Source organism: Crocuta crocuta, unplaced genomic scaffold (assembly GCF_008692635.1).
Source record: "Crocuta crocuta isolate KB4526 unplaced genomic scaffold, BGI_CrCroc_1.0 scaffold288, whole genome shotgun sequence".
Lineage (NCBI taxonomy): Eukaryota > Metazoa > Chordata > Mammalia > Carnivora > Hyaenidae > Crocuta > Crocuta crocuta.
Window position 1 is genome coordinate 1,116,358 of NW_027532607.1, and position 15,064 is coordinate 1,131,421.

General features: G+C 33.8%; 1 protein-coding gene across 1 annotated transcript in view; it reads left to right on the top strand.

Annotated features, from left to right (window-relative positions):
• Nucleotides 1–15,064, top strand: part of EFCAB13 (EF-hand calcium binding domain 13) — a 76,803-nt gene that overhangs the window by 38,999 nt on the left and 22,740 nt on the right. The window contains 6 exon segments of the mRNA XM_077780375.1: nucleotides 2,852–2,923; nucleotides 6,580–7,074; nucleotides 9,125–9,262; nucleotides 10,521–10,592; nucleotides 12,056–12,199; nucleotides 12,656–12,730. Of these exon segments, the coding sequence (XP_077636501.1) occupies nucleotides 2,852–2,923; nucleotides 6,580–7,074; nucleotides 9,125–9,262; nucleotides 10,521–10,592; nucleotides 12,056–12,199; nucleotides 12,656–12,730 (996 nt within the window).

The following is a 15,064-nucleotide window of genomic DNA, read 5'->3' on the forward strand; positions in this document are numbered from 1 at the left end:
TGGGGTGGAGAGAAGATAGCACCTATAGAATGTGATAATGTAAGATAAGATAGTGTAATCAGGAGTCCATGGGAATAGAAAACAAAACAAAAATCAAGTGCAAGAGTATAAAACACTCAGGAATCCTCAAATTTTGGAGGGAGTATTGATTGTTGTTCATATAATGTATGGTGTAGGGTCTGAGCTATTTTACTTAAACATTAAAAGAAAGGACAACCTTAGATGCCAAAAGTTTTGGGTTACTCGGGTAGGAGATATGGATTCTTCTGTAACAGAATTTTGAAGTAAGGAGTGATATAACTCAGTTGTCCCACTAGTAGAAGCCATAGCATCGTGTTATAGGTACTGGTTTAACATCTGGTTTTTGTATTTGGTTTGGTTTTTTGGAGTAATAATGATACATGGAGAATATGTTCATTTTCATGAGTACGCATGATGAAGAGGAATGCCACTGGAATTTGCAAGGAAGTCCAACAAACATTTGCTTCATTAAGATATGTCAAGAGGAATATGGAAAATTACTTGATGACAGTTCTGGGAGTGTCTGATGACAGTTCTGGTAGTTTGGTTTCTGAAATAGGATATTGGTGCAGTAGTTTTTTCTCTCGTGGTAGTTACTAATCTGGTAATTGAACTGGGTGAAAAGTAGTAACTAGCATGATTTTTGATAGAGAAGGTATTTGATATTGTGGAGCTATTGTGGCATTTATGGAAATGTGTTAGTAGTCATTTTATACCTTCAAAGTAATGTTGCCTTGAATATGACTTTGATCATTAGGATAATTTTTTTTTCACATTAGGTAGTTACATTTTCCCGGTTAAATTTCCTCCAGAAGTACATATGTAAGAGTGGGAGGCTGTTTTGAACTTCCCTTATGAATTAAATGGTACCTTTAACTATATTGATTGTCTCAGTCTAAACCAGGAATTATTCACTGAGGTTTTGATAAGCCAAATAGGGACCGAAATAGTAATTTCAGATTCTGTAATGCTTATTTGGCCACCAGGAACTATATAAGTAGATAGTATTTGTTTTAGAGGTTTGTGACAGGTACTTGTCATTGTTTAGAAGCAAGGAATAAATTTGAGCAAAAGCTAATAAATCTATAAATGGTTGAGTACTGTATGTTCAATTTTGGACCTCTTTCTGGAAAGCAGAGTTCTTTAAGTGGAGAGCAGATATAAACAATACAGCCTTCTACATTGGATTAATTTATGGACGATCCAACAGAATACTTTTCACTAATCAAATTCAAGAGTTTGATGGCTGAAGCCTTGAATTATTTTAGGACTTATTCTTTGATCTAAGAACTTGGGACATGGGCTCAATCTACAAAAGTTGCAGGAGTTCACTGGGGTGTTAGAACCACAATCAAGAAGAGAATGAGAATTAATACCAAGGAAATTAAAAAAAACACACAGAATATAAGAAGCAGTTCCTAATCAGAAGACAACTTAGCATCAATTGGTCTAACACTTCTTTGATTGGGTCAAATATTTACTTGCTTTCCAGTAATTTAAAGGCCTGAACCTGACATAGTTTACCAATTTTCAAAGAATCATAATGAATTAAACTTATCCAACACCAGAACCATTAGTGTATATAATTCTTTGACTCAAAAGGCACATTAAAACCTGGCACCTTTTTTTCAGGGTCTTTGCTGATGCATATAATTGAATAGTTGATTTCTTATGCATAGACTGAAGAACAAACCTAGTATTTTTATAATTAAGTAAGTCAACTCCTGGTCTTTCTCACTTTGGATGTCAAGCAAAGTCAAACATTTTGAGGCAAGAACTCTTCGGCATTTTCTACCTCTGTGTGCAATTAAAATGACATTATTACTGTCTCTGACCCCGTCTTCTGTCATACAAGAAGGAAAACGTATGGCAAGGGCAGAATGGTAGGAAGTTATAATTATGGGAGTGCTGGGCACACGTAAGGTGCTAAGTAAATACTGCCATCCACAATGTAGACATCTTTACAGCCTTCAGTATATTGTATTCATTCAAAAATAATTTTTAGGGGCACCTGGGTGGCTCAGTTGGTTAAGCGTCCAGCTTCAGCTCAGGTCATGATCTCATGGTTTGTGAGTTCGAGCCCCACATCGAGCTCTCTGCTGTCAACAAAGAACCCGCTTGAGATCTTCTGTCCTCCTCTCTCTCTCTACCCCTACCCACTCTTTCTCTCTCTCTCAAAAATAAATAAACATTAAAAAATAATAATTTTTAAAAAATAACTTCTTAAAAAGTTTATTTATTTATTTAGAGAGAGACAGAGACAACTCAAGCTGGGGAGGGGCAGATAGAGAAGGAGAGAGAGAATCCCAATCAGGCTCTGCACTGAACTGTAAGATCATGACCTGAGCCAAAATCAAGAGTAGAACACGCAACTGACTGAGCCACTCAGGTGTCCCTAAAAAAATTAGTTTTTAAGTGCTAGGAAGTATATAATTTGCTAGGCATCAGGGAAACAAATGACATCCTCTACTCTTGGAAGAGCTCACAATCTAGTGAGAAAGACAAAAGAGCTAAAACTTGAAATTCTACCTATAGTAAATTCTGAAAAACTGTTTATAAATGAATAGAATTAATTAACCTGATTACCTAGCTTTGGAGCTTAAAATGTGGCTAATTTCTTTTGATGGGAAATTCATATTAAGGAAAAAAGAAAATAATGGTCTTTGATGTTACAGTGTGTACTGCACTATTAACAATTCCAGATATTATTCCCAATCTCTGTTCCTACTTTCACACATCTCTGTGTTGATATTGTATTAGAATGGGATGGAAGCTAGATTTGTGTTCAAAAAAGAAATAACAGTGCTTGAACTTATTCTTTCTATTACAGATAACCACATGGTGGATATTAGAGATATTCTATTTAATTTGAATGAACTACAGCACCAGTATGAAGAGTTTTGTAAGTGAGCTCTCATTACTATAGCAAGTATTATTTATAAATAAATTGCCTTTAAATTAAATCCTAATTTGTAGGTTTTATTATATGGATTCTGAAAGCCTTCTCTGAACCCATTACTCAAACTCTGAATTTAGGTAGATAAGAATTTAATATCCTAAATATACCTAATCAATGTTGATTTTATAACTATCTCATAATTTTCTACTTTTATCTTTCCCTTAATATTTTGCAACATGAAGTCAACTTCAAAACAAATAGTAACACTGAGGAAAAAATGTAATTTGCAATTTATGAGTCATTCTGACATCCTTACATTAACAGTTAAAAATTTTTTGTGTAGTGGGTGCCTGAGTGTCTCAGTCGGTTAAGTGTTCAGCTCTGGCTCAGGTTGTGATCTCACGGTCCATGAGTTTATGCCCCATGTCAGGCTCTGTGCTGACTGCTCAGAGCCTAGAGGCTGCTTCAGATTCTGTGTCTCCCTCTCTCTCTGACTCTCCCCTGCTCACACTCTGTCTCTCTAAAAAATAAATGAACATTCAAAACTTTTTTAAAAATTTAGTATATTCTTTAGTATCATTCATGATTAGTTTTGTTTTTCTTCATTAAGTACGTTTTTTAAATCTCTTCCTATTGCACATCATGTCATTCCCTTTTCTTTCTCTGTCTGGACATCCTTTGGTCAAGATTATCTATGTATATAATTTTAAGAATTATATAGTCCTAATAAGCTTGCTGCAAATAGAACAGCCTCTTGCCTGATCCTTTCCTCAGTTTCTCCAGAGGCAAACATTTTAAACATCTTAGCTGATTACTTGATATTTGTCTTCATGACTGTAAATAACATGTTTGTATTGCTACCTGTTGATTTTTTTTAAATTTTGGGTAGACCTAGTAAACTCCCTAATATGAAAAATAAGAAATTAGCTCTGTTTCATCTTACCTGTTCCACCGTATCCACTTACTCTTCCCATACCTATCCATCTTCCTAATATAGTCATATGGTAATTAAATAAGTTTTAATTCTGTATTTATGTTAATATGTTTATGTACGCACTATTCACCGCTGAGCCTCAGGTGGTAAGTATCTTGTGGTTACTTTCTCTTTCTGTGCAATTTTTCCCTTTTTGAATGGTCTTATTTATTTACTTGCTTGGTTTTAAAAAAAAGTATACATATTATTGATTGAACCTTAAATTCTGCCAACTGTCTAAATATCCTCTTCATAAGTTTTTCTGCACAAGGTATTCTACTAGATTTGTCTTCTTGAAGAACTCTTCTTTAGGGTATTTTGATGTTCTTCAGTATGAATTTGTTGCCCTCTACATTTTGTGTGCCACTGTCATCTTGGGATCTTTCTTTATTAATGTGCTGGAGACTTTTCACTTCTTTCCTCCTATATCAGATTCCGTCTTCATATTTTATTGATAGTTTGGGTTCAGAATTCTAGATTGTAAATAATTTTCTAGATTTTCTAGTTTTCAATATTGCCATTGAAGTGCAAAGTTTTCTGACTCTTGACTTTGCCTGAAACTGCTTTTGTTTTGTTTTCCAAGGCTATATTTTTAATGTTTTATTTATTTCTGAGAGAGAGTGTGTGAGCAGGAGAGGATCAGAGAGAGAGGGAGACAAAGAATCCAAAGCAGGCTCCAGGCTCTGAGCTGTCAGCACAGAACCTGATGTGGGGCTCGAACCCATAAACTGTGAGATCATGACCTGAGCCGAAGTCCGATGCTTAACTGACTGAGCCACCCAGGTGCCCCAAAACTTCCTTTAGTTTAAATGGAATTTTTGAAGGCTGTTCAATTTGCTATTACTACCTGAAAGTTTAAAAGTTTATTTTGAATTCTAATTTTGTCTTTGGTGTAGAAGTTTTTTCATTAATTTTTCTTTTCTGGAATAGATATTACTAATAATCACATACCCACTCCCATGCATAATAATTTATATTATTCATTTCTTCTGTATCTTTGCTGATTTTTTACGAGTTCTAGGGAGAAAGGAATATTTTCTCCAAATATAATTGTCTATTTCTCCTTTCAGTTTTGTCAGATTTGGGTTCATGCAAAATTCTGTTGCTAGGTGAATTCACATTTAGAATAGTTATATCTTGGTGAACTGACTCTTTTATCATTATGCAGTATGTATGTGATCACTGGTAATTTTCTTTTCTCTTACATTTACTTTTTCTGATTCTAATATAACTAGTTTTATTTTGATTAGTGCTTAGATGGTAAATATTTTTATTTTTATTTATTTTTATTTTTTATTTATTTTTTTAGATGGTAAATATTTTTCGTCTGTTTACTTTTAACCTTCCTGTATTACCATATTTGAAGTATTTTGTAAACCACATAGAGTTGGGTGATGTTTTTTGTATTTATTTGTATAATCCCTGTATTTTAATATTTAATGTAATTACTTATACATTCAGACCAGGTATACCATATTATTATTCATTTTCTACTTTTTCCTCTGTTTTTCAATCATTTTCTGTCTTTATTTTGGAACATTTTTTAGTATGTTAACTTATTCTATATGTATTTTCACTATATCTGCATTTTTCCAGTGGTTGTTTTAAGGATTATAGTATACATACTTAACCTTTTATAGTATACTAAAATAAATATTTTTCCACTTCAAGTGGAATATAGAAGTTTTACCATTATATAGCTCTTTTTACCCTTCCTCCTATAAGCTATGATTTTATTATGTATTACTACTACACACACTGAAAACACCAGACAATGTTTATAAGTTTTGCTTTCAATGATCAAACATATTTTTAACTTCTAAGAGAATAATAGTCTATTATAAAATCAGGTGTTATAACACTTGAAATACTTTAAAATGTGTTATTCAAATGTAAGATACTATTCTGAGCCATCAGATGAATTTTATAAAGGAAGCCCCAGTGGGACATTGTATTAATATTTTTTTGAAGAGGTTATTTTACATATAAACTATTTTTTCCCACAATTACTGAGAACCTTTAGGAGAGTAAATATTTGTATTCTGATTTTCAATTAAAATTTTTTTTAATGTTCATTTATTTTTGAGAGAGAGGGAGACAGAGCATGAGTCGAGGAGGGACAGAGTGTGAGAGGGAAACACAGAATCTGAAGCATGCTCCAGGCCCTGAGCTGTCAGCACAGAGCCCAATGGGGTCTCGAACCCACAAGCAGTGAGATCATGACCCAAGTCAAACTGAGCCACCAAGGAGTCCCTGTATTCTGATTTTATATATAAAAATTTCCCCACTCCAACTTCCTTATAGTTCAGTATGCTCATAATTAAGGGATTTGTAGCTGTATTGGTGTATTTAGCCTATTATCTTTCAAAATTGGTGGAGTGGGGAATGAGAACTACAAACTTCAGGAGGCTATCACTTTTGATTTGGTGTAACTTCAAATAGCTTTGGATAAAAGAATTTAAATATATTAAACCAGAAGATTATATTTAACCTAGTTAATATTATCAGTTCTGTTAGTTTTTCCATATATTAATTTTGTTTTATTTAACTTTTTAAGTAAACTTTGTTTATTTAAGCAATTGATAATTTCTTGAATAGCTTTCATGAAGACTTAGTTATTATTTTTTAAAAACTATTACAAATTATACAGGTAAATAAAGTAATTACATATGTTTCTCTTGTTTAGCAGTTATGGAGTCATCAGCCTTGTATAAATCTACTTCAAGCAGAAAGTTATCAAATATAGCAGCATGTTATTCACAGTATAGGAAGAAAAGTGTTTTATCTTCCAGACTATCTGAACTATCATCATTCCCAAAGTTAAATGGAAAAAAACTCCAATATCATAAAATTGTGGAGGATAATGATTACCTTCAATTTAAAAGATCAAAAAATCCTTTGCAAATAAAAAAATTCCTAAATGGGGTTGATAGCAGTGATACAGGATTCCAGGAACCGTATTTAAAGGATGGGATAAACTTTAAGAAAAGTTCAGAGAAGACTGAAATTCATGACTCAAAGTCTACGCCACATAACTTGAAGAGCATTACAAGCCTCAAAAAGTCTATGGATAAAAGTGATACTTATAGTACCCCAAAACTTCAGAAGCCAGCTGTGAGAAGGCATTCCAGCCTCCTAAAACAGGTTGCATCTAAGGAAAAAATTGCAGTGAATGCTCTGGGTCAGTATCACATATGTAAGTCAAAATATAGGTTCTTGAGTTCTTGCGTCATCACAGAAACAAGCTGAGTTAATCAGTTATTAGACAGCTGTATGCATTTCATTTGTCAGTGCTGTTGAGTAACCGCCACTTCTAGTGTATAGGCCAATACATACAACATTGTGGTTTTGATGGTTGTACCTTTCCAGACGATTGTACTCCCTTTTTCAAATGCCTAACTTTGACCAAGAAGTTTATTCAGAGAATAATTTGACTCACTCAAGTTCCCTAGAAAGAGAGGGCCTGTTTTCTTTTGGAAATGCTTCTTTTATACTAAATATGCAAGGTATCTATGTGAAATTATTGCTCAGGTTCCATAATTTAAATATATGATATCCATATCCAGTATGAAATGATAATGCTTCAGATATTATCTCTTACGGATGTGGGAATACCCAGAGAAAATAACTACTATTATACAGTTTGGTTCCCCAAGGCTTTATGGTCTTTCTCAAAGATGAGCAAGGTTTCCCAACCAATATATGTTTTCCTCCTTCCATGGTACCTCTCTCACAGAAGTCCTGTGTATGAAACTTAATTAAATACTCCTTCCTATAGTCCTTGGCTGAAGTTACTTAAGTTGTTTATTTTCTTGAAAGAAACTTTACCTTTTTATTGCATTTAGTATTGAAGGTAATTGCTAAAATGAGTGCTTGGTGAAATATTAGTGGTTCTTATACAGTAATACATATTTTAAACAACTTAGTTTAACAGGAAGTGTGTTTTCTTAAGGAGGCACAACAGGGTTCTTCCTGATTCCTTTATTGATGCACTACTAGTACTCTGTGCCTCATTCCTATTTCTGAGTTCTTTATTTTTTTTTTTTTCTGAGTTCTTTATATTCCAGTAAGAATTAAAACCCTGGTTAAAGGAACAATGGTGTAGTAGGCATTGAGCCAGTGGGTAGAAGAAGCCTATGGAAGAAAGTGTTTATCTAACTCGCTGGTGTCCTTAAAACCAAGTCATCTACCATTGCCATACTTGGTATTCTGTGTAAAGAGAAATAATTTATCTGGTATAACTTCTCAAAATAAATAGATGGTAATTGAGCATTTTTGAAATGTGACTGTCATTTGATATACATTTAAAAATATTTTTAACTTTTAATTTTATAATAATTTTTAAATCATAAGAATTACACAAGGTAAAGCCATTTCTATATACTCTTCATCTAGTTTTCCCAGGTGTTAAGATCTTGTATAACCACAGTACAATGAACTAAACCAGGAAATTGACACTGATACAATATTATTTACTTTCTGAAGACCTTATTCAATTTTTTTCAATTGGTCCATAAAGGTACTTTTCCTGGTTGAAGGTCTCATCTAGGATCACATATTACATTTAGTTGTCATGTGTCCCTTAGTCTCCTCTGATCTAGGATGGCTTCATGACCGTGACACTTTTAAAGAGAATTGACTAGTTAATTTGTATAATGTCCCTCATTTTGGGTTTTCCTTATATTTCTTCATGAATAAGTTCAGGTTATGCGTTTTTGGTGGGAATGCCACAGAAGTGATACTATGCTGATCTCAGTGAATGATATTAGGGGACTCACGATGGCCATGTGTGTCTATTGCTAAGATTTTATGATTTTGAAGATTGTGAACTGAAAGCACAGTAGACTAAAATGATGGGAAGGGGAAGAACTCTCATTGTTTGCTTGGAATCCTGGAAATTAAACTAAACACATTGTTGTTGTGATCTCTTGAACTCATTCATTATATTTTAATCAGAACCAAGCAACATTGGCTGGGCCACTGGAACAGGCTGTTCCTTCAAACAAGTAGTTTATAAATATATATAGAACTTCAAGATTGTTTTCTGTTTGAGCTATATGGGAAATATTTAGATATAAGATACAACAGAAATATGAAGAAAAATCAGTCATACGAGGTAATAATAATTAGATAAAACTTGCTTTCTAATTACTAAAGATTTTGGGTGCTAATTATTGCTTATGATACATAAATTCTGTTGCTGAATAGTCTTCTACATTTTGTATGTTTAGAAAACATCTATGAAGCTATCAATAAACTCCAAGAAAATTACATTACTATAGAAGAACTTCAGTCCATTTTGCCTTCAGTGGGAATTACTTTATCAGACAAAGAGTTCAAAAAGATCGTGTCAGACACTACTCAAAATGGTGAGACTGATAACACCAGACTTTTTGAAAAAATTAGGTACTTTTATGGGATAGTATTAAATGACGGAGTAAGTTCTCAACTAGGAATGGAACAGAATGGGCCATGCTGAAGAAGATTCTAAAAGAACAAATATAAAAAATGTAAAGTGGAAAAAAATTCCTGGAAAATCTGACCTAATGGATTGGTTTGGAGGGACTAGGCCTTTTATATCTCAGAATTGTTTACGTAACACTCTATCACTATCCCTAGCTTTGCCCTCTAGTCTGGGACAGGTACTGGGGAAGGCTGATCCAGTTGTAGGGAGGTTCAGGCAACAAGAGCACAAAATCCAGGGGCTACAAAAATCTCTAAGCAAATAGTCTGAAGTTCCAAGAAGAAATAATTGGAGATTCTAAACTGGAAAGGAAGTGCTACAGCTAGGAATTTAGGGCTAGTGATATTTAAACAATCAAGGCCGGTGATTATCACCTAGATATTAAATGGTATATCCCAGTCACCAGCCTAAATTCAAGGCAGATTTTAAATTTCCAGGAAGAACTTTTGTATTAGAGAAGTTGTTTTATCATTAAGTAAGAACGGTCCACATTAAGCAGAAGTTCAGTTGAGGAGAGGACAGAGGCAACATTTTAGGGGAAAGACTGACTTGGGAATATGTTAGAAATGAATTCTTAGAAGCAAATTCTTAGGAGCAAAATTTCCTAGCTAAGGCAAATAGGAAAGATTTGATTTAAAAAAAAATCTAAGGAGTAGGTTTTACTAAAAGTATTGAACTCTTTCATGTTGCTTATCAGGATTGGTATGATCACTGTGGAGGGTTTGTATATAAAAATAGGTAGTTATTTGGATCAGCTAGTAGTGATGGGGACCCTTGGGTCTGTCAGATTTGGTCACTATTGTCAAGTGTCTTAATGGATAGCATCTTGACTGGGTTTTCATGATGGTGTGAAATAGACTTCTTAAATTTCTCATGGTCCATCTATATGGACACCTTTCCTTTTTCCTATCTTTATCAAGAATTGAGTACCTAGCTCAGCCCATTGCACTTTATAATAGATGTTTAAAAATTATTGAGCAATTATCAAAATGAAATGTACTGACCTAATTCAGAAAGACTCATCTAAGGAGACAGGATATGGAAGGAGAAATGGAATGATGATGAAGTGAAGAAGTAATTTTTTCATAGTTGTATGAAGCTATGAATTTACCATTTATGTGAAAATATAATAGAATGCATAACCTAAACTCTTTATTTTACAGAAAATGGAATGGTGAAGTTAGATGACTTTATGAGTACTCTCTCCAAGGAGCAAAGTCTTCCTGAATATGATGGTAGGTAGGAAATTTATTCTAAAATGGTTTGGAGGAAAGAAGTGGTTAGGTTGAAAAGAGGTTCAACTGAGCTGAGTTTGCTTTTTGGGTAGATACTTCACAGTCCTGAAATTCTCAGGCAAGCCATAAAACTTGATGTATTAGGGTAGTGATAGCTAACTTGCTTACCTCACAGAATGGTTATGTGGATTTTAAAAACTGTAAAGTTCTACATAAATGTAATAATAAGGTAATGAGGAAATCAAATAGGTGATTAGCCCCATTATTAGCAATTGATGGGTGATTTGATTTTTAATTTTTTTATAAGGAACTTGTTTGAATGAAATACTGGTTTTGTTTGCTTTGTTTTAGAACATTTCTAAAAAAGAGTCCTAATGAGCCATAATTTACATTTATAAAATTCACTCATGCACAAATAATTTTTATTTAATGTATAGAGTCATACAATCATATGATACATTTTTTAAAAAATTTTGCTTTGCAATGGTTTTGCATTTTTGTGCAAATAAATATTTTCCAGCAATATTAAAATGAGAAATGAAAGATAGTAAGCCTTGCTGTTTTTATTTCCTTTTGTTTATTCATATGCTAAAAAGGAAAGATAAGCTTTTTGTGTTTTCCCAAAAGATTTCTCAGATAGAGAAAAATTAATCCAAAGGAAGACATTTTTCTCTTATACTTACATGAAGTCTCATGTTAAAAACTACATTATTGGGGTGCCCACGTGGCTCAGTCAGTTAAGTGTTCGACTCTTGGTTTCGGCTCCATTCATGATCTCACAGTTTGTGAGTTCAAGCCTTGTGTCGGGCAACAGAGCCTGCTTGCGATTCTCTCTCTCTCTCTCTCTCTCTCTCCCTCTCCCCCCCATCCCCATGCTTTCTCTCTCTCAAAATAAAGAAATAAAATTTTTAAAAAAGCTACATTATAAATTGTCACTTATGATGAGTTGCTTAAGATGTTTTCTTAAACATGCTATTAGCAAATCAATTTCTTGAATGCTTTACCTTGTAATCATTCATTCACGAACTCAGTCACTGTTTCATTGCCCTTTTGTGAGGTAGTGTCTTGGTTGTAGCCAACTCTTCCCTTCCATTTCCCCCATTATACTATTTTAAACTATTTTAAACTTTTAAAAACTATTTTAAAGTTTTATTTATTTAAATAATCTCTACACCCCACATGTGGCTCAGACTCACAACCCCAGTTGTCGCATGCTTTTCTGACTGAGCCAGCCAGGCGCCTCTAAAATTTATGTTTAATTGTGGTATCTAACACATAACATGAAATTTGCCATACTGTTTTTCAGTATTATTAAAGATTCCGGTAATTCTTTTCATATATAACATTTCTCAAGTTACTTTCTATGTTTGTTTATTTAGTATGAGGACTAAAATTCATCTTACTATTGGTATTTTCTTTTTGACTTATATTTAATACTCATTAGCATACTGCTTTATTTTCAGTGTTGACTGATGTCATTAAAGCCACTGATAAAATTAAAGATGAAAATATTGATTATGAGGATCTGAATACTTGTCTTCAGCATTTTGGAGTTTACCTTTCTAAGCCAGAATTTGAGAAGATTACAGAGTTGACTGAAGTGGATGGTACGTGTAAACTGGGTTGACACATATGAAAAGAAGGCCACTTAGCTCTTTTTTCCCTCAGAATAATGACTATTATTTTTATTAGAAAAAAAGTCCATTAAAATGGACTTGGAAAAAAATCATATTATGTCTAAGCATTTTTTAAATATATAAAATAATATACTAATTCTTTACCTACATGTCTTTTGAAAAATTGTGAGGCCAGGACAAGAATAAGGTAAGTTAAAATAAAAAAATGTTGTACACTTGTAACTAGAAGGATTTTGATTAACTTCCCTGTGTTTACTTTCTTCTTGTATGTTGAATTGCTTTTTCCTCTTATAATCATATATTTTTAGTGGTATTAGCTGATGGTTATAATTATGTTATCTCCTTATAATTTATTTTACATAAATCAGTAGTTTTCATAACAATCTAATATTTGAAGATATTGAAGAAAATATTCTTTCTCTTTAGAAACAAAAAAAGTGAATTTTAAAGAATTCATTGATACTATGATGACTAATACGGAACGCTTCTCTGAAAAATTACGTAAGAACATCATATTTTGTATTTTATTTATTCTTTTCAAGTGTACTTACTTAGTTTGAGAGAGAGAAAAAGAGCAGGAGAGGGGCAGAGAGAGGAAATCCCAAGAAGGCTTCACACTGTCAGAGCAGAGCTTGATGCGCGGTGTGATCTCACAAACCATCAGATCATGACCTGAGCTGAAATCAAGTGTTGGACACTTAATCGACTGAGCCACTCAGGCACCCCAACATATTTTGTGCTTTTAGTGGACCAACTGGTGTGACCAATTTTAGAAGAGTATAATATTCTAAAAGAGGTAGTCTTACTATAGGTCATCAGGCCAACGGACACCTGGCTTCCTGCTGATATGTGTGACTTCAATCTAATGACTTCTAAATTTAAAGCAACTTCCACATGCAAATGAATTGAAAGTTTTCATAAGCTTACTGTTTATCCTCACACTTATTATAAAAAGCCATGTATATAAAATTTATTTTGGGAAGATTTAAAATGTCTTCCCAGTTTGGGGAAGTGATGCCATCTAGTGACTATAGCTGAGAACTAATATACAGAATTTCCACTTTCGTTTCTTTATATATTTTTTTCCATCTTCCAGTTTATTCAGTAATGTTTATTGAGCCATTGTTATATATGCTTTATGTTAAGCTGTCAGTCTGTTAAGATGAGAAAGACAGTCTTTGCCACTCAGAAGTTCACTGTAAAGAAATATAAGGTCATATATGTATATTTTAAATGGAGTGAAGTTATTTTAAAAACTGAAGCTAAAAGTAGCATTTTGTTATTTTGTGCTTAGTTATTGGGTAATAGTGCATTTTAAGCAACAGTTATTTTCCTTATAAGTCAATTGAATTTGCTTTCTATACAAGGGAACACAATAGATTAATTGAAGAGATTATTTACATTGCTAGTCACTTCATCCTAGGAATTTTAGTTTCACAGAGATAAAAAGATTTTGGGTTTTTTAAAAAACATTTTTTAAAATGTTTTCATTATTTTCGAGAGACAGAGAGACAGAGAACGAGCCGGGAGGGGCAGAATGAGGGGAACACGGAATCGGAAGCAGGCTCCAGGCTCTGAGCTGTCAGCACAGAGCCCAAAGTGGGGCTCAAGCTCACAGTGAGGTCATGACCGGAGCCGAAGACCGACGCTTAACTGACTGAGCCACTCAGGCACCCCGAGATAAAAAGTTTTATTAGCATGGAGTTGTATAGTATATGATCTTATTTGTAGCTATAGTTAAATTTCCTTTCTCATTCTTAAAAATTGCACATTTATATTCACTGCTCTTCCTTTTTTCTTTATCTGACTCTTCATTTCTTCACCAGACAGTCTGTTGGTTCTGTATACATCATTTACCCCGCTACTTTGTCCTTACCCACCAGTCTCCCTGTTTTCACTTCCCTATCCACTTTAAAATCTCGGGTCTGTGTACCTCAAATATCCTACTCTTCAGTACCCTGCATTGCCCCCTGGCTGCACCTGTCTGCCAAAACTCCCAACCCTGGCTTCTCCCTGTGGCTGACAGCGTTTCTAGAGAAAATAATATAGCTCAGCAGACTGAACACTTTGAAACCTTGATCATCAGTGTTTGCTGACCCTCAGCACTACCTAGGAATTATGTGATTCCTGCCACCGCCAATTAGTTTATTTTTTACTTTCTGAAACAACTAATTAACAATCTCCATTCTCTCAAACTTCCATTCCTACTCCAACCTCAGCCCTTCTCACATTTAGCAAATAACTCGGCCTTTATAAGGAAAATAGAAGCCTGTCTCTATTTTGAGGATATTTTCCAATATTTTAAAAGTTTTTAAGTTTTTTCTTTTCACAGTTAAGTCTTTAATTCACCTGATATTGATGTTTATGTATGGAGTGAAATTGGGATCCTGTTTAATTTTTTTTCCATAAAGACATTAGCTGTGACAGTTTTATGTTAATTCTTTGTTTGAGATTTATATATTATATAAATTGATTTGGAATCTGATGTGTATGAAGTGTTGACTGGATACACTTATATATTGCAGTATGATTACCATGATAGTGTTACCTAACAGCATTATCACATCGCATAATGATCATTTCTTCTTTTGTGGTCTTTTTTTTTTTTTAATATTTTTTATTTATTTCTAGGAGAGAGAGAGAGAGACAGCGTGAGCAGGGGAGGGTCAGAGAGAGAGGGAGTCACAGACTGAAACAGGCTCCAGGCTCTGAGCTGGCAGTCAGCACAGAGCCCGATGCGGGGCTCGAACCCACGAACCGTGAGATCATGACCTAAGCAAAAGTCGGACGCTTAACTGACTAAGCCACCCAGGCGCCCCTCTTCTTTTGTGGTCT